General features: G+C 40.4%; 1 protein-coding gene across 1 annotated transcript; it reads right to left on the reverse strand.

Moving 5' to 3' along the window:
* Positions 1 to 11,474: 11,474 nt before the first annotated feature.
* Positions 11,475 to 14,769, reverse strand: LOC137295057 (calmodulin-like). Its single transcript, XM_067826327.1, has 4 exons — positions 14,717 to 14,769; positions 13,910 to 14,047; positions 12,623 to 12,865; positions 11,475 to 11,663 (listed from the first exon to the last, which is right to left on the reverse strand). Exons 1-4 carry the CDS (start codon positions 14,751 to 14,753, stop codon positions 11,638 to 11,640), a joined length of 444 nt encoding a protein of 147 aa, XP_067682428.1. The 5' UTR covers positions 14,754 to 14,769; the 3' UTR covers positions 11,475 to 11,637.
* Positions 14,770 to 21,296: the final 6,527 nt, after the last annotated feature.

The raw sequence follows: 21,296 nt of genomic DNA on the forward strand, positions 1-21,296 counted from the left end.
GGTGAATTGCTGCGGTTAGGTAACCATTGCATCTCACGGAAAAAAGGGATGGACAAGTGTGCCTATTGCGCCAAGTCCTCCAGTCAAAGATGACATAACACAAAAGGACAGCAATGATATGTATTAAAACAGAAGACTTAGTGTTTGTAAGTTCCGACTGCCCCGTCCTGGTGAAACCTGAAACACAATCCACAGGTTCAGATGGCTTGTTGTCACCTCGACCGTGCAGGCAGGAAGAGCTATTATATAGATACAATTATGAACATTAACACCAATCCGAGTGATGTACAGGATGTGACGGCAATACTTAGTTCATGAAACAATATTATTAAAGAATACATAAACACAATATTGGTACCAAAATATATGTAAGCATATGTACGCATACAATCCCAAACAGTATTTACATAAATAACATTAATATGACAATCCCAAAAGTCACATCTGTGGATTCACATAGGACCATCTGAGGTGAGGTGAAAGTCACACAAAAAGGGTCAATTTCTATATTTGTGTGTAGTAATTTGAAAACCACTTACAAGTACCTGTCCTGCTAACAACATAACTATACATAGGAATCTATTACAGAACATCCAGTAGCACTTTCAGGCAAGCCGGGGTTCTTAAATAAAACACAATCCAGAGGTTAAGATATGGCTTGTTGTCAACTAGACAAAGGAAGAGTCCCACCTCCTTCTTGTCCCTGTCATGTGCCAACATAGTCCTTGGGGATTGGCTTAAAAAGATGTTGCTATGGAACCCATGGCAGCAGTGCCTAGAGCCCAAAAACCTTATCTGATAACTGGTAAGGAGCGGGATATTGCACGGGCCTGAGACAAATTATCCAGGCTTTACACTAAGGATACCGATACCTTTCAAATTTCGAAATGAAAACAGTTAGGTTTAATGTGTGAAGTCCATTCCTGACTCGAAAGAACACCCCAAAACGGGGATTGGTTTGTAGGCTCACTTGGCTGAAAGTGTATGTGAGTTGAGTGGGTCCATGTTCCTGCTATCAAGGAACTAAATCACAGAAACCAACGAACTAAATCAAAGAGTCCTACTAATTGAAATTTCAACGAATTAAATCAAAGATTATAACGAACTAAATCAAGGATTCCAATGAACTAAATCCAAGATTCCTACGAATTGAAATTCCAACCAATTAAATCCAAGCTTCCAACGACCTAAATCTAAGATTCCAATGGTCTAAATCAAAGATTCCAACAAACTAAGCCACTGTTTTTGTTGCGAAAAAATTGGGTTTACCGATGTTGTTATTATTTATAACATCTCGGTGGGTCAGCTGATATGGGAATAAATCACGAATGGTCCGTTTGATGCAGTCCGTGGTAGCGTACACGTGCTTTGTGACGGTCATAGGTATTGTAACGGTCTTTGAAATGGTTCGGGAAATTGTTGTGATAGCGTGGCCTATGATGTGGCTTGTTAGGTGGCTTGTGAGGTGGCTTGTGATAGTGTGGCCCATCATGTGGCTTGTGAGGTTGCTTGTGAGGTGACTTGTGATAGTGTGGCTTGTGAGGTGGCTTGTGATAGTGTTGCTTGTGAAGTGGCTTGTTATAGTGTGACTTGTGAGTTGGCTTGTGGTAGTGTGGCTTGTGATAGTGTGACTTGTGATGTGGCTTGTGGTAGTGTGGCTTGTGATAGTGTGGCCTATCATTTGACTTGTGAGGTGGCTTGTGATAGTGTGGCTTATCATTTGGCTTGTGGTATTGTGGCTTGTGATGTGGCTTGTAGTAGTGTGGCTTGTGAGGTGACTTGTGATGGGGCTTGTGAGGTGGCTTGTGTTGTGGCTTGTGATAGTGTTGCTTGTGAGGTTGCTTGTGCTAGTGTTGCTTGTGAGGTTGCTTGTGCTAGTGTGGCTTGTGAGGCTGCTTGTGCTAGTGTGGCTTGTGAGGTTGCTTGTGCTAGTGTGGCTTGTGATGTGGCTTGTGATAGTGTGGCTTGTGTTGTGGCTTGTGAAGGTGTGGCTAGTGATAGTGTGGCTTGTGTTGTGGGTTGTGGTAGTGTGGCTTGTGATACTGTTGCTTGTGAGATTGCTTGTGATACTGTGACTTGTGAGTTGGCTTGTGGTAGTGTGGCTTGTGATAGTGTTGCTTGTGAGGTTGCTTGAGCTAGTGTGGCTTGTGATGTGGCTTGTGATGTGATGTGGCTTATGTAGGTGTGGCTTGTGTCGGTGTGTTTCGGGGGCTGTTTTCAGCCAAGTTACTCGTTAATTGTGTTTGTATAACGGTTTTTTTAGCGAAATGTGTCCGTTTTGCTCTACAATTTATGTTCACCTGGATATTCAGTACTTGAATGAATCCACATTAGATTTGGAACCGGTCTCACAAGTTTCACTGGTTCGTTGAACTTCGATTGTCATTTTCCACGATTTACATCCCTGGATTGTGTTGGAAAGGTGTCAAAATGCTTTCATGCACTGATCCTAATCAAATTCTGCCTTTGATGTTACGAAGGTGAAGGAATAAGCCGAGCGAATCCGAATGTCAACGGAAGACGATGTCAGACTCTTTATGGGCGATTTTCAGGCATGGGGAGACCATTAACCTGTTTCAAGATGCTTTTTAACGCTTCGCCCTACAGGGAGCTTTCACCGCTATCATAACTGGTTAAGTGATTTTATCTGTATCCCTCGGATACAAACCGTTTCTATGGAAACTCATGAAATAAAGACGACACACTGATTAGGTTCGCTCAGAGAAAGAAAATGAGATATTGTTGAATGTCTCAGGTGATATCAGATCCAAATAGGATCCATGAATAAAACAGGAATCAAAAGATCACAAAATTTGATATCACTCTTCATTAATCGATATAAAGAGCGTAATTTATTTTATGCAGATCACCACCAACATCAACGACTTGTGACATGCGTGAAGTCTACGGATGGTGATTAGGGGGACACAATCGTGAAGACTCGGGCTTGTCTTGATGTTCACAAAACCATTCTTTCCGGACTGAAAACTAACGGAGGGGCAGACTCGCAGACTTGACTGGAGCATGTCATCGTATCCTTGTATCTGAGAACGGAGCTCTTTATATCAATCACTGAATTATATCGTCGGAACAGTTACAGATAGTAGAAATATAGCTGCTTTATCAATGTCGATCAAGCAACTAAACAAACAAACAAACCCTCCACACCCCACATCTCATACAAATAAATAAACAAAAGATCTCAAATAATACGCATTTATCTACTTTAATCACGGTGAAAAAGGTAACCGAATGGGAGAGAACACGGGTTCGACACCCACTTCCAATCAACTGCTGAGCATCATTTGGTTAGAAGTGGCCAGAATTGATCTTCAGGAACCCCTGCATGTCGTAAGAGGCGAGTAAGTTGATCGGGTGGTCAGACTCGCTGACCTGGCTGACACGTGTCATCGTATCCCAATTGCGTGGATTGTCTGGTCCGGGTATTCGCAGGCCGTTGCTATACAGCCGAAATATTGCTAACTGTGGCGTTAAAGTAACACAGTGATGGAAGCCAAGTGTAGGCAAATGATGAACATTGGTATGCCTGTATAATCTTGCTTTTTTAGCTCGCTATCATTGCATCGATCCTCAGGCGGTTATCTTTGAATATAGATCTGGATACTATTTAAATGTCATAGATCCACATCTTCGTGCCAAGTGTAAAATACATGTATACTCAATAGGAGAAGAAAGGCTTTTTGTTAGGTATATTACCAGAAGCCATAAACATGACATTACTTTCATGAGACGCGTTTCGAAAAGCGTTTCTTTTGCTGTTCGGTACATGAGCACTTGCTTCAGTGCGGCCGTAATTTTATCAGTGTTAAAGAAAAATTCCGAAAAACATCTGTTCATCTGTTTCGTAGCGTAAACCTTGGGTATATGTACTGACATTTGACAGTTCACATCTCTAGTTTATTATTGCCCTGAGAAAAGGTTGTATGCTGTTTATTACTAAATAAACCGAATTTCGGTATTTAACATATATTTTGATATAATGTTGATGAAATATTAAATTCATCATTGTTATGAAGTTTTGTGTGAAACATCGATCTGTATTTTCAACAAAAATGATGATAAATTAAGGAGATTCCCGCTAAAAACGTCAATTACTCCCATGTACATTTTGTTGATGGTTGTGAAGTTATAGGACAGCTAAAGGGAGGTAACTCTCGCAACAAACCTATATTCTTGCAGTGGTCAAGTCAAGAAAGAAAACGAAGTTCGGTGGTTAGGATTTATTATGTTTTAGGTGCCTTGTTTAAAGCACTGAAGTGGCTAATATTTCTCCAAACCAGAATATGATGATTTATTCTTATATTCGGATTCCACATTTAGTACGAGTTAGAAAATTGGGCCAAACTGTACTAATTCATTATTTTGTAACATTATCATGCATGGCATAGATGCCATGTTTGCTCATCTTGTTTCAGTTACAATTGTTTAAATAATTTCCAAATTCAAAGATACACATAATAGTTGAACTGTCGGATAATCTGTGTACCCGCTTTTTTCCAACTGGGTGAATCTCAGCTAAAGGTCAAACGCGCAATGTGTCATACCTGTAATCCAAATATCTTTTCACATGAACCAAAAATTCAAACACAATTAAAACGCAGTTTTCACTTTTTGATGACATATGTTATACATTGCTGCTTGTAAAAAACCAAACAAATAAACAAAATTATAAGCGAGCAATCGCGATTCAAAAGTGCAATATTCTGTACTTGGGCTCACTTCCCTCGAAACGAAGCCCTCGAGAGACCGAACCCAGTCATGGCGGCTGGACGTGCACTCAAGTGTAACGACGGCTTCTGATTGACTGGTTCATTTGCTGATACGCTGAGGGCTCATTGTGTGTACAGAAAGGTGATCCGTTTGATGGGCATTCTAGAAGTATGGCGAGTCACAAGAAAGTAAAATTCTTTGTGAATAACGACTTCTTTTATTGTCCTTGATGTGTTGTTTCAGTAAGGATTCATATACTGTTGTCAAACAAAATCATACACACTAGAAGAAGTTGTTATCCATAAAGAATGTATACAGAGATGTTGGGTTTTGTAAATACATGTTCTCTGAATTTGCGTTCGACCAAATAAAAAATCATCTCAGTAAAGACGGTGAACTACGGCGTGGCTGTACAAAGTACAAAGCAGGACTTGAAACTGACAAGAGTTTGCACCTGTTACTGTCAGATCCAGTCATCCGAGAAAAATGGATGTAGTTTGTTTGCAACCCACAGACATATGAAAACGTGTCATGTGTACAAGTATCACACAAGTATCGCCAAATTACGTAATGTGGCAGAGACAGGACTCGTGAGCACGAGTCATAAATCAATTCATTATGTTTATGGCGTATACTCCGAGAGCAGTCTAAGTAAACTTAGTCTCAGTGTATTTCGTTATACTCCACCACTGAGTCTAACAAAACCTAGTAGAAGGTCGCGTCAGGTAACCTTTGAGCGACCAATGACCGTCCAATCAAACGCGAGACGGTTAAATAGATTTAACCAATCAGACAACAGCTACTACTTAGGGATCGGAGGGACTTTCAAAATATTCAGGTCACTGACACAGATTTCTCCACAAACAAAAATCCGCATATAACACAGTTATTTGACCTGCAGTATATATGCTTTGGGGTTTCTGTTGACATGGTTACCATTAGTTAATATTTCCGCACGACACCCTTGAATATTGCCCAAAACACTATTTTAAGAGACTGTTTACTCACGGTTGTACGTACGCCGTGTGCATCACCCGGAAGCGAGCTAAATAGCATTCGGAATCGTTCGGGTACGAACCTTTTCGAGATAAAAAGTTCAAAAGGTATGTGCGAATGCCCACTTTCGCGATTAGGTAAGCTGTGTTCTGATTGGTCAATCTCAAAGGTTACCTGACGCGACCTCAATAAGGTTTTGTTAGACTCAGTAGTGGAGTGTAACGAAAAGTACTGAGGATAAGTTTACTTAGACTGGTCTGAGAGGTGTTAAGTTCAAATTGCGTGTGGTCATTGACTGAAGCTGTGTATTGCAAATTGTCTTTAGCAGACAGGCAGGCATATAGGTGTCAATAAACCAGACATTGAACTTTCTATGTGGTAGAGGCTGCTTACCACAATCGACAACTTTTTTATGTATGGAGTAGATTATTTACTTGTTTGTGTACACAACCATGATTAGACTACTGCTCACAACCTCATACTCCGGGCGGGCATACTGTTTCAAGCTCCGCCAACCTATCCACTGTGCATGCGTTATGGGCGCAGCGCAGCACAGCTGCTGAAACCAGTTTTTCCCTCAGCGCTGTGGGAAATGTAGTGAATCGTTTGAACTCTGATTTCCCGGGCTTTATTTTCATCGAGGTTTTTTCAACTTTTAGGTTGAGGTGCCATTTTGACGATCTCTTTCGGTAAGTGCATACCGAAAGTATCAGAATCTGCAAAGTTGTGTTTTATGTTGCGTGTGACCTCGGTTGGTTTGTGGTTTAACGCCACACTCAACAATAATCCATACAATGTATGGCGACGCCCTGTAAATAATGGAGTCAGGGTTAGACATTTCAGTGATCGACAGCAATACGACGAATACGACGAAGTTCTTGAGAGGCATTTACAGTATGGTTCAAAATTATTGAGAATAGCTAAAGCATTTCATATTATTAAACGAGAACAAATCAGATAAAATTGAATGTATTGTTAAAGTGAACTGACCTTTTCATGTTGTGTAGGTAACAATTTAATATTTTATCAAGTCTCCTTCAGCTTCACGGCACAGTCTAAGACAGGTAGGCATACTTCCTATCAGAGAGGTTAGTGTCTCGTGAGTTATGCTGTCCCAGTATCGGACCACTTCTCTCGTCATGTCTTCAATTTTTGTCAACCCCTTTTGATTCACACATTCCTTCATCACCCCCCAAATGTTCTCAATGGGATTTAAGTCAGGACTATATGCAGGAAATGGTAATGCAGTCACATTAATTAATAATATTTTCTCCTGAAACCACTGCTTGGCATGTTTTGCGGTGTGTTTAGGATCATTATCTTGCTGCAAAATCCAGTCATTTCCATAAAACACATGTGCACTTGGAAGGAGAAAATTATCTAATATGTTAGTGTAGCGTTGACTTGTCAGATTTCCCTCAAACACACACAGCGGGGTCGTTCCTAATAAGGATATCCCTCCCCATACATGAAACTTTGGGCTGTATTTAGGTCGTCGATACAACGGCGCTGACGCAGACTTTGTCCATATTTTCACATTATTGGGATATACCCATATTGAGCTTTCATCAGTAAAAATCACATTTTCCCAGTCAAAGTTTTCATGTGCCAAACACCACTCAACACGCCTGTCTTTATGTTCTTGTTTCATGAGAGGAGAAGGAATTCCAGTCTTTTTCTCCCATCCAAGATCAATCAAATTTCTTCTAACTGTAGATTTTGATACAACTGTTGATCCCCTTTCTATCATTTCATACCTGATGTTGGAGATGCTTGCCCTTTGCTTTTTAGACGCTAAAATTCCCAGCCGGACGCGATCTGAGAAGTCCAATTTTCTGGGTCTCCCTGCTCCTTTCTGGTGCCCAAAATCCTTTCCCTCTTTAAAATTCTTCCTAATCCTATACACAGTAGAAAGAGGAGTTCCTGTTCTCTCTGTCAATGTATTTACATCATCAATTCCTTGATTACACAACTCAAAAATCAACCTTCTTTTATCTTCAGCAGACATTGTTGATAGTGCTGAGGAAAATGACGTCTGCTACAAATTCAGGGGAGGTAACTCTAATTGCACTATACTCAGTAGGCCAAGATGAGTTACCTCCCTTATACCATTACTTAGTTTTAAGTATCAGTGAATCAGTTGAGGTGTTAGGATAGCTCAAAGTAAAAAGAAAAATTCTCAATAATTATGAACCAGACTATACAAGTCGATATTCTAATATAAGACAGAATGCTATGGATGTCAACTTCTTCTTCATTGTTTAAACAACATTTATGGGCTATTCCTTGCCCCTTCGTCTGGTAGATGATTCAGACTTAATTCATTCATCTGACGAAAGGGCAAAGAATAGCCCATAAATGTTGTTTAACTAATAAAGACGTTGACATCCATAATATTTTGTCTTATATAAGTCAACAAGACTGATCACCCGATCCCGTTAGTCGTCCTTTACGGCAAGCATGGGTTACTGAAGATCTATTCCAACCCTGATCTTCACGGGAACCATGTGTATGGTTTGATCACCTATGCTCTTCAAATGCAAACGCATTGTACTGTGTACATCATTTGTTCAATATTTTAGGTTGTGAAGTGGGGAAACAGGACAGCTAAAGGGAAGTAACTCTCTCGACTAACCTAACACAGTACATGCTGACTGTGTTCACGTCAAAGAATGGAAAGGAAATTTGGAGGCCGAAGAATTTATGTTCTTAGTGTCTTGTTTAAATCACTGAAGTAGATGATTTTCGAAATGATCCTACCAGAATATGAAAGTCTCATCTTTGGTTCTGATGTGTGCATCGTTTGTTTAGTCATGACATCATACAGTTACGTGAAATGAAAGTCAAGGGAATGCGTATTTCCCTGGTGAATTCAGGGTCTCTCTCTCCCCTTGTCTCTCTCTCTGTCTCTCTCTATCGCTGACCCGTGAAGGTCCTGGGGTAGAATAGGCCTTCAGAAACCCATGCTTGCCATAAAAGGCGACTACGCTTGTCGTAAGAGGCTACTAACATGTGGTCAGGCTAGCTGACTTGGTTGACACATGCCATCGGTTGTTGATCACTGAATTGTCTTATCCAGACGCGATTATTTACAGAATGCCACCATATAACTAGAATATTGCTGAGTGCGACATAAAACTAAACTCACTCACTCACTCAGTCACTCACGCTATCTCTTTACATCTACCTCTCCCTCTATCTCTATATCTCGCGCTCTCTCTCGATCTCTCTTACGCACGCACACGTACATATCCGTCACTGATTTGGAAAATGTTTTGTTCTCCTACTAGAACCCCACAATGGGACGTTGTCGCTAGCTGGAAGTCTTCAATTCGAAGCACTTGTAAAATCCCTTTCACTTTGGGATATTCTTTGATGGCAACTCTTTTTTCTGAAGACCTCGTTTGTATGTAAAGTACGAGGGGATGTCAAAAGGCAGTGAACCTATCTGTATTCTCGATGTCCAATGTTTGTAATTGTTCATTTTATTGTGAAGGGGTCTTTGGAAAAGCCATATCAAAAGTGCCACATATGTGGGTAATGTGGTTCACGAGGTATGAGTCATCCCAACACATTGGGGGTATAATAATTGTAAAATAATTGCAGAAAATGAAAACGGTATGTCATTTGGAACCTCTTGGATAATATCCTCAGATAGTATCATGCAACAATATGTTCTGAATGGTACTGAATTTATTCCAGTCATAATCAACAGCCAAAGATTTGAATTGCTTGATTTAGACGGTTTTCAAGGACACTCCTACTTTGATATTTCCTAAACATTGTGTCCAGATATTCAAGAGGGCACTGTTTACAATATAGTGGGAGCTGACACTTGTGTGACCATTCAGTATTTAGCGTAAACCCTTGACATCATGTATGAATAGTGAATACGTTAGAATTGGTTATGTCATTACGATGAAGTCATCTGGAAGGGGTTGGATAGTGTTTCCAAAACTCTTTCAGTAGTCATGAAGTGGGGAGTTACTTTAACAAGTTTCAATTTGCCTTTTTATACACTTTCATATAAGTTTGATTTTAACGGACTTCTACCTACATCAGACACACAAAATGTTTATTGCATATTTTGTTCCCTGGTGTCTGTGATGCATTTATTGCAGATTTCGCGTTTTCGGGGGTTACCAAGATAAAAAAAAGTCAAACAAAATGGGAATGGTGAGGCAGAAGCATAGCGAGCCAATTTGCTTGAAGTTGACAGATGCATATGTTATGTAGAAAAATAAAACGTAAAAAACAGCTGCACTTATATCATTTCCTGGTAAGGCTCACTATATTTTGACATCCCCTCGCAAGTTTAGCGAGTGAGTGAGTGAGTGTGGTTTTACTCCGTCTTACACTCCGTCCTACATTCCAGCAATGTCTCTCCGCTGGACACCAGGAATGGACTTGACACATTAAGACCCTACCAAACTAAATATAATAAATGAAAATATTTGTTAACTAACACCAAAAAGATCACAGGCATAAACCTCATAATAAAACGCCATTTCAATGTATGACACTGTTATTCACATACTTCCTACGTGTATTCTGTATGTATTCTGTACGCAGCATGCAGGTGTACCCGTGAAGATCCGACTTAGAACTGATCTTCAGTAACCTATGCCAATCGGAAGAGGTGACTAACGGGATCAGGTGACCAGAATCGCTTGCTTGGTTGACACAGGTCACCGTAACCGACTTGCGCAGAATGATGTTCATGCCGTTGATCACTAGAATGTCTGGTCCAGACTCGGTTATTTACAGAACGCCGCCATATATCAGGAACATTGCTGACTGCGGCCTAAAACTAAACTCACCCACTCACTTCTGTCCTGTTGCTACACAAGGTGACTAAACGGATCAGGTGGGAAAGTTGGGCAGTTAACGTTGTTTGCTTGTGTGTCAACGTACCCCAACGGAGCGGTTGGTGGTCATTATCTGTCTGATCCCGATTAAAATGTTTACAATCTGTCATCACACAGCTGGTATATTGGAAACTATAGTTTTATAAACAACCCGATTAAAATGTTTACAATCTGTCATCACACAGCTGGAATACTGGAAACTATAGTTCTATAAACAGAGACATCGAAAAAGGATTCATTTGTGTATTCTCTTTCAACGAATGTAATCCAAATGTGAAACAGCTATAACTGACTGCATATATGGTGAGATCAAACATTGGTATCATTCAAAGTTTGCTGAAAAATTGCACTAGAAGTTGTTTCGTTACAAATGCATTTGTGAGTGAGTATGGCTTTACGCCGCTTTTTGTAATATTCCAGCAATATCACAGCAGAGGACACCAAGTAATAGACTTCACACATTATACCCATGTGGGGAGTTGAACCACACCTTCGGCTTGACGAACGAACGCTTTAACCACCAAGCTAGCCTACTGCCCCACAGACATTGGTAGATTTATTGATCTCTTCAAAACATTATTTATGCAGTAATACACCGACCAAAATGAATATCCTACGATTTATATCCATGCAGATGGTGGCAACACAACATTTTGTAACTCGTGCCAACATAACTCAAAGCCATAAAAAAGACCGATCAAACACACTGTTCATATTTCAAGGACCTGATATGACAAACGGTGTTTGTTCTGAGTTTGCACTTATGTGCATAAATCAAAGACAGAAATGTAACTTAAAGTAATGTCATTGTACAGTTAACTTCTAAATAACACTTGTGATAAAAGCTAAATCAATAATAATGTGTACACTAAACAAATATAGTAGTGAGCGGAACAGCTCACATAGCAATGACAGTGCTGACGTTCATGTCGGACGTCATTGTGCCATCGAGTCTGAAGACTTGCAGCAATCGCATACGCTCGTGTTATTTCGTACTGTCTTTGGCGGGGACGAACCGAATGTCTCAGAAGACAGCTGTCTTTTATGAGGATAGCATCTTCACAAATTCTAAATAAAATTAAAGAAATAACATTAGATTGAATCTTCATGCAGAACAAAAGAATGCATAGATTTGATATCTCAAGAGATTGGAAAGGGAGGCCACACAAGGTTTAAACTCGTAAACAAACATTGACATCCACAAGCACACTGAAACTTTTATTTTCTGCTTGAAGTGTGAAGAACAAAAAGTGAGTGAGTGAGTGAGTGAGTTTGGTTTTACGCCGCTTTTAGCAATATTCCAGCGCTATCACGGCGGGGGACACCAGAAAATGGGCCTCACACATTGTACCCATGTGGGGAATCGAACCCGGGTCTTCGGCGTGACTAGGGAACTCTTTAACCACTAGGTTATCCCACCGCTCAGAAGAACAAAAAACTGTTGAGGACAATGAATGTTTTGCGGGATCTTGTTGTGCAGCGTGCGTATAGGGTATGTTTTAAAATATCGCCCAAAATATTCATGATCCCCAAACAAGTATACATAAAAATGTATATTTTTGATGCTTCAAGTTGATGACAATGACCGAATGAGTGAGTTTAGTTTTATGCCGCGCTCAGCAATATTCAAGCTATATGGCGGCGGTTTGTAAATAATCGAGGCTGGATCAAACAATTGAGTGATGAACAGCATAAGCATTGATCTGCACAATTGAGAGCCGGTTATATGTGTCAACCAACCATGGGTTGCTGACGGCCTATTCTACCCCAGGACCTTTTACAGGTCTTGATGACTATGACTACATGACGCGTATACAGGTATTACCTTGACCAGAAGAAAGAGGTAATGAAAACGTTATTATTTCCTGTACATACTTTTCATGGTTGGCAAATTCGCATCAGCCATCGTAGTTAGCACTCACACACACACTCTACATATACACCGCCATATAGATCAATATTTGCTGACTGCGGCGTAAAACTAAAACCAAAAAATCTGCATGTGCTAAGGGATGCGATATACTGACCTCCATACTGTAGACGGCCGTCCAAGTCGCTGTCAAACTTCATGATCAGTTCATCCACTTCCTTCTGAGACAACTGTTTCCCCAACGATGTCATCAACTGCTTGAGCTCCTCCTTGTCCAGACTACCATCGCTGTTCTTGTCAAGCAACCGGAACACGTGGGCCATTTCCGTTTCTGTGTTTGTCTTCTGATTCATGCAAGTGACGACAGTGAGTAGCTCGCCCAACGTCACTTTACCGTCACCTGAGACCAAGAATGACAGAGAACCAATGAAAGGTCTGCTACTAACGCTACATCTTCTACATCGTGATCTCGGTATCTGATGCCTTTTCGCTTTAGGAACCTTTGCTTGTTTAATCACTGTGTATCTACAGCAACTCATAAATTTGTTGTTCTTTTAAATATTAGAATTTGAGGGTACGACCAAGCGGCAAACAAACATGACTCTTTATTTAAACTTTCTTGGTGTGGTTAAGGTGTAGTATGATTTTCCACTGAATTCTATCCTGGGGAACGAGTCTATTGTACGTTGTTGTCCAGGTATGCTGACCACATGTCATGAGCTATAGGCCACTATGAAACAGAGGTGGCCTAAATTGCCATCGTCCGCCAGTAAACCACTAACCGTTTGCATGAGCTTCAAGAAGACTCTTAGCCACCAATGTATGTGCAAAAACACGCCAGACCAATCGGAATCTGTTTAAGAACTTACTAAGGTACTTTGATAATAATAATTACGAATGCTTAAACTGTTCATGTCCCGGAACGAGTTGGCCATGAATAATACCCGTCCTTTCAAACCTGTGTACTATTATGGCTCTAACTAGGAATAGTCATGATTTATCTACGAACTGTTGCCATGTAATTCTGAATCTAGAATGTTCCCAACAATGATTCGTTTGTTAGCACAAGATCCATGCTCGTGGATTATATCAAACTGGCAAACATGAACATGTGGGCCTCTTTGAAATGTCCTCCCACATCAAACAGACTTGATAAATACCACGTTCTGTCTTCAGTGTCAGTGGACCACCATTGCTCGTGTGGAAACCTCACGGGACCGATGGTGTTTGAATCTCCTTGTATGTAGACAGTGAAAATGACTGTTTGAAGCGTCTTCAGAAGCACCAAGGATCTTACTGTTCTTATACATCCACGGGTGTAGTTCCAGTCCTGCATGTGATGCACCCGCTGGTTCAGTACCAATACTTCCTACATACGTATGGGAACATGGGTGACTTCACCATAATTCAAACATACACAGTCTGATGTCTTCAACACTCTTACCGTTGATGTCAAAGCTGCTACAGATGTCTGAAGTGTCGACGTTGTTGGTGTTGAGGATGTTGCCCACTCTACTGAAATCACTCGCCGTCAGGTATCCTTTACCTTCCTCATCAAACACCTTGAATATGTCGATGTAAGCTGGGCAGAGGATTAAAAACATGCATTTTATCATTCTAGAGTTCAATTCATTGGATTCTTGAATGCTGAAAAAATTGTAAGCAGAAGGTCAAAGAAAGTTTGCTCTTGGTGCAATTCAAAATTTGTTTGGCATAGATGTGTAACCACATGGCCTCTGGCGTTTTTTCAATATCAAAAGACGTATGTGTTTCTGATAATTTTATATGTACTTTGTACAAGTTTCTAAACAACATTTGTTGTACATCAAGTAGTATTTAAGTGTTTAGTGCTCACTATGCGTGAGTCCAGTTTTTGGATATCCCTAGCTTGAGACGATTACGCTTGAAAATCAAACATTTGGTACATTCACCATACTTCCCGTGCTTTCATGTTTACTTTTCACTCTGCTAAATGTCCAACAGATGTTAAGATTGTATTGTATCTCATTGTGCCATGTGGAATCGAACCCTGACCCATGGCATGGTGAGCAAACGCCCTAGCCTCAAGGCTAACATAGCCCCATCAACCAAGACGCACATTGCTAGTTTTGTAGCCTTTACATGACACATTTGTAGTCATTAAATTGTCATTCGACTGGATCCCCATTTTTGATTAAGATGGCCTTCTGTACATGAGACATGGTGTCGGATACTTCATATATGTGATGCATATGCGAGAACACTTCCTCACCCTCTACTTCATCCGGGGCAAGGATGTGATACTTCATCTTTCCGTCAATCTTGTTCTTCTGTAAAAGAGGAATGGAATAAACACCTGCCTCTTCAACACGTGGTGCTAATCATCAAAGAGTCCAATGTGTCAGTAGTAGGACTTTATTCAGAAGCGGAAATGGACACTTCACATTAAATAACGATTCGGAACACCTTTGACAACGAAATCAGGTGTTCTTAGACTTGGTGTTTCAAGAAGTGAGTGAGTTATGATTATAATCACGTCGGCAATCGTGATTTCGCAATTTCAGTCATATCGTGACGAAAACTACTTCTAAGTTCATGATACATACATATGGTGTATAAAACCCTGTCAACGAACGGCAGTAAAATTACTAGATTATCACAATATGGGTTAAAACTAGCTGGCATAGATCTTTAACTGTTTACAATACGATTTAATTGATCGCCAGCAACTGAAGGTTGATCACAGTACTGAGGGTCATGGGTAGCTGCATGGATCCTAGTTGTATTTACACAATCCTTACAGTCGCTGGCGATATTAGTCGAATTGAGTCATAAATTAAAATCACTGAAATACTACGTTTTAAGAATCTTGAAAATTTAAATTTTCTTTGGGCGTGTCGGAACTAACTACCCTCTCCGGAGGACAATAAATTTCGGCGGGGGATCCCACAATCGCGCCACGTTAAGCGTGCACAAAGCAGCATAACACTTCAGAAAGTATATCTTTAAATTCACTTTACATTCTGCGAGACTTCACTTGTAAACAGCCAGTGGCTATATGTCAGTCTCATGCATAAGGTCGTAACAGTTGTTCATTAATCCTCATCGATTATACCAAGCTCCATGGACCCTACAGAAGGACAAAAATAGAGAAAATAAATACTAATTATACAGCTTGATCAAATATAGGGCTTGATCAAATATACATGTCAGAATCAGCACAGACGGGGTTCGTCGCATTAAACCGTCGCATCTCCCTGTAATAACCTTACACTAAGTTACTCCTTTTATTCCGAACACGGTTCTAACGAACTTGCGGGGGTAACGAATTGTGTTTACTCATGTGTATTTCATTCGAAATAACGGACTAAGTAGGTAACTAGATAAAATTACCAGTCCATTTTGAGATCGTTATAGTCATTGCTTACGGTATATTCCTTAATACAGAATCAGAAAATGATACACTGGCATGGGGTAAACTAGGAAATCTGCAGCTACACAGAGGAAAAACGTCCTACAATTCGCTACCACACCAGTGATACCCGCAGTGTCTGTGTAACCTGTTTAAAACACATTGGATATAGGGATCTATACAGTAGATTCTGTCGAAGTTGAAGTGACCTACATAAGTACTTCGAATTATCAAAGGTTCAACACAAACCAAAACGACTGGAGAAACATATATTCGGGGGTATTAACCCTTTTACTTCGTTACAACCGTTAGTTCGCCACAACTATGTTTTAGTATGTAACATTTACTTTACTTTTCACCTAACGAGGGGCGACTGTGTTTGTTGTAAAACGGGATCGGATGGTCAAGCGTGCTGACTTGGTTGACACTTGTCGAATTGCGCAGATTGATGCTTCTGCTGTTGATCACTGGATTGTATGGTCCAGACCCGATTATATATAGCCAGCCGTCATATGGCTGGAATACTGCTGAGTGTGGCGTAAAACTAAACTCACTGTATAAAGAGGTGGAAAATCCGCCAGTTCTGGTCAAGCAATTATATGGGTAAAAACTAGTTATACACAGACTTCATATTTTAGGGGTTATGAAAAAAAATCATTTCTTTACTTCAGCAAATTATGTCGCTCTAACACATACAATAAAACGCTTTGACGCACATGAAACAAACACCAAACTCTTTTAAATGGACGTTATCATAGTAGAGACGTATAGTTCGATAAAACAACAGCCTTGTATTTTATCAAAATCTCGAAATGCTACGTTAAGAGAGGTTCAAGTACTTACCACGATCGTGAACATGGCAACCCGTTGGCTTTGAGGACTCTACACAGTGGTAGAGTGACTCACTTGAATTGTGAGTCGTGTCCTTGATAATTAACAGGTAATCAGTTAACAGGTAAATATTTAACAGTCTGTTTCCTGTAATAGCTTTACAATATCGTGATCCCATTTGTGATAACGAATCTTTTGTATAGTCGTTGGTGATTCACGTCAGTGCATACACGACATGTTCGTGCAAAATCGTAGAAACTTACCCATTGGGTGAGTTTCGCGGTGTGAGGATTTCGTGTGATAATTAAAGAAGACGTTTACACGTGTTAAGGAATTATGTTTACTGAAGCTTTGTAAGCTCGAAGTCCCTTAACCCGATATAACAGTTTAAGTGATTCTTTGATGGAAAAAAACGTCATCAAATATTAAAGAAATTGATAGGAACCCTGAAGTTAAAGGGAGGTAACTCGATATATCGCTTCGTGTGATTCTTTGATAAGAAAACTATAGCACTTGTTAAGGTATTAAGTTAACTTAAGGTTCGTAAACTCGAAGTTCTGTAGCTCGATATGTCGCTTCCATTGTATCTCTGTTATCGACATTCCGCTTGTCTCGAACTACGGATCCCTTGACATTGCTTCATCCTGCACAGGACACTGAAATCATCTCCCTTTCTTATACATACTCGTACGTCAAAGAAAGGGTTTATCTAAAATGTATAACGTTTGACACCGTACGGTGTCAATTCAGTGAAACGCACATTTGTGATGATAGACGATATAGTAAGGAAAGCGTATGATGTCTTGTGTGATCGAGACTGATGTTGTGGAAGATCAAGACGAAGACTGGTGTTATGAAAGATAGAGACTGATGTTGTGGAAGATCAAGATGAAGACTGGTGTTATGGAAGATCGAGACTGATGTTGTGGAAGATCAAGATGAAGACTGGTGTTATGGAAGATCGAAACTGATGTTATAGAAAATCGTGACTGATGTTATGAAACATCGACACTGATGCAACATAAGCCATATTTGGGATTTCACTTTCTCCGTAAAGTACAAATTCTAGTACTCGTTTGGTTGAGATTCGAACCCGCACCCTCAGAGTCAGTCACCTAATCGCCAGCACACAAAGTCAGTCTCCTAGCCCGCTCAGCCACCGCGACTTCGACAAAAATGAAAGTCGGACAACTGGTAGTCTAGACTGCATACTTTGTGTACCCCTCCGATAAGTGTGAACTGGCACGGCTCCCACGGTTGTGGACGATCGAGACTGATGTTGTGGGTGATCATAACTGATGTTATGAAAGATCGAGATTGATGTGGGTGATCGAGACCGATACTGTGGAAGAACGAGACTGGTGTTATGAAAGATTGAGACTGGTGTTGTGGAAGATCGAGACTGATGTTGTGAAAGGTAGAGACTGATGTTTTAAGTGATGGCGTGATTACATTTTATTTGATAACTACGTTGTGCCTAAGAATATCGTCACTTCAGTATCACATGCGGGGTCGCCATTGGATTGACAAGCAGGGCGGAAGTTCACCTTGATCTGTCTGGAATATTTCCGACCACGTCTATAAATACATCCACTAACCTACTCACTACGAACAGAATCTGATGGTTTAAAGACATCCCACACGCATGCACATTCCGTCCACAGAAAGGCGAGAAAATGGAGCATAGCATTTATGATACTGATACTACTTATTGTCTTATACCATTATACCACGTATATCAGCACAGCTGTACAATTGTACCTACCAACGTCAAACATTGACAGAATGTACCCATTTAGACTAACAACTTGTGTCGGAAAACACATTTTACAGAGAAAAGTTCATAATGAACAAACTGAAGTAGAGTGAAAAGGAACCCGCCCCTTTCACTAACATTCCAGCAACATCACAGCGTGGGAAACAAAAATTGACTTCACACATTGTACCCATGCGGGTATTGGACACCGGGTCGATATCAATTTGTGTCAAGATCGTTTAGTTGAGAGTCAAAATCGGATTACAATCGACTTGCAGAAATAACAATAAAGAATTGGTAGGTGTCATGAATGGTGTTCAATAGGCCTATCATCCATAATTATGTTGACATTAAGTTTCAACTGATTGCATGCGATGGTGGAGTAGCGATCGGCAAAGAAGGAGGATGTGGTTCACAGAAGTGCGCAGCCTTGTCATTATGTATTGCACTGTGAATTGGGGGGTCGTCTCAATTTTTTATGTATTTTCACTAAATATTTAATACTCGTAAAGACACGAGGACCTGTGTTGCCTTGTGGTTAAAGCTTGTCACGCCAAAGACCAAGGTTCCATTCCCCCTCATGGGTACAATGCCTGACGCCCATTTTTATGTCTCTGTCGTGATATTGCTGTAATATTTCTAAAACGGCGTAAAACTAAACTCACTCACTCACCTACAAAATTACCAAGGACACGCGTCACGATACAAATCAAATTCATACATCAGTCGTCAAACTTGTCACGTACACATATTTTTTGCAAATGTCCTCAACAACCCTGCTACGAAAACCTGAAAGCATTATTGAGGCAGTTGATTTTGCGTGACCGTGATCAAATAACGTTTGAGCAAATGTTGAATGACTTTCTTTGAAATATTCACAGAAAATACATACTACGTTGCACCTTCAAAGGTAGATTGTAATTCGTAAATAAGATTATTAAGTTTTTAAAATCCTTTCCTTTTAATCACTTTAAATCCTTCCTCCGAGAACCCCTGAGTTTTAAGTCAGTTTCGCCTGTTGCAATATGACACTGAAGTAGGCTTAAAGGACAATTTGAACGGAGAACATTGTGGTTTGCAGGATATATACTAGCTTCTACCTACAATCCAACATGTGATAAGGTTAATCATTCTATTTGAATATACACCTGACATGCAGGTCTTACGCTTATCCTGGTCAGACCAAAATGTTCCTATCAAAAGGGGAAGAGTATATTATACATGCTACTGTTATACTGTATGCTACTATTCTGCTATACAGCGCGTGAGAGAATTTACTTTTAGCCACACCCAGCAATAGTCCAGTATTATGGCGGCGATCTTTAAATAATTGAGTCTGGACCAGACCATCCAGTGATCAACAGTATGAGCATCGAATTACGCAACGTGTCAATCAAATCAGTGAGCCACCTGATCCCGTTAGTCGCCTTTCACGGCAAGAGTTGGTTACGGATGATCAGTTCTAACTTGATCTTCACGGGATGCACACGTTTGACGACGACTCGTTGATAATCAAGCCTGAACAGATTAGTTTAGTTCACGTGTAACATACTCACTGGACGCACTAGTTTGGTTCATGTGTAACAAACTCGCTGGACGCACTAGTTTGGTTCATGTGTAACAGAGTCACTGGACGCACTAGTTTGGTTCATGTGCAACAGACTCACTTGACGCACTAGTTTGGTTCATGTGTAACGGACTCACTTGAAGCACTAGTTTGGTTCATTTGTAACAGACTCACTTGACGCACTAGTTTGGTTCATGTGTAATAGACTCACTTGACGCACTAGTTTGGTTAATGTGTAATAGACTCAATGGACGCACTAGTTTAGTTCATGTGTAACAAAGTACAATCATCATACTTAGCTCGCTCAAGTTGAAGATCATCTGTGTGTTTAGACCTGTGATCTTCACTAACCCATGCATCTCGTAACAGGCGACTAACGGGATCAGGTGGTAAGACTCGCTGACGTGATTGACACGTGTCATTGCATCTCAATTACGTAGATTGATCATCATGCTGTTAATCACTGGATTGTCTGGTCCAGACTCATTTATTTACAGATCGAAACCACACATCTGGTCTATTGCTGAATGCGGTGTTAATCAACAAACAGACAATCAATGAAGCGATTAGCTCACGTTAGGTAGTTTGTCAAAATGTCGACTCGGACGCAGTTCCTGCCGTCTCCAACATCACATGACCTGATAACATTAACCAGGACCGGCGTCCTGTGCCGATTACTCCGAAACATGAGGCAGTGACTCTGAAACATAAAACAGTAACTTTGTCTGCCCGTTATCAGCTTTGCAAATAATGAGAATTTTGCTGAGAATTACATTTGCAAATAATGGGAATTGCCTTGGATTCTGGCTGCGAGGGCTGACGTGAATGACGGGATTCGGATGTCAACACCGCCGCTCGTATATTTTTCGTGAAACAATAGCGATTAGGGTGTCGTTGAGGAACATAATGTTTGCAGTTGGCTAAATTGCTTCTGTCTGCATCAGGGTGCGATTGACTTTGTTTAATGGCTTGAGATCGATAATGGACTGGAATAACAACAACTGACAGTAACCGAATATTTGTATTTAATGCCGATATTGCTGATGCTTTAGTTGAAGGGACTAATTGAACTCAGTAAAGTCAAACAACTCAGAAGACAATGATTGGAATAGAAAGTAATCATATTTGTCTGTTTGTGGAAAGTTTGTGGAAATCAGCCAAACCAAAGGCACACTATCCCGATAGCGTTGATCAATGTTCATGGTGTTGATCACTGCAATGTCTGGTCCAGGTTCGAATACATACAGACCTGCGTCATATAGCTATAATATTGCTGGAAAAAAGTC

This window comes from Haliotis asinina, chromosome 8, assembly GCF_037392515.1.
Source record: "Haliotis asinina isolate JCU_RB_2024 chromosome 8, JCU_Hal_asi_v2, whole genome shotgun sequence".
NCBI lineage: Eukaryota > Metazoa > Mollusca > Gastropoda > Lepetellida > Haliotidae > Haliotis > Haliotis asinina.

Excerpts from the sequence above, each read along its gene's own strand:
- LOC137295057 (XM_067826327.1), bottom strand. The coding sequence starts at position 14,753 with ATGAAGTATCACATCCTTGCCCCGGATGAAGTAGAGG. Across the intron at positions 14,048-14,716 it reads TGCCCCGGATGAAGTAGAGG|CTTACATCGACATATTCAAG; the intron begins GTGAGGAAGTGT and ends TCCTCTGCCCAG. Across the intron at positions 11,664-12,622 it reads CGGCCGTCTACAGTATGGAG|AATTTGTGAAGATGCTATCC; the intron begins GTCAGTATATCG and ends AATTTTATTTAG.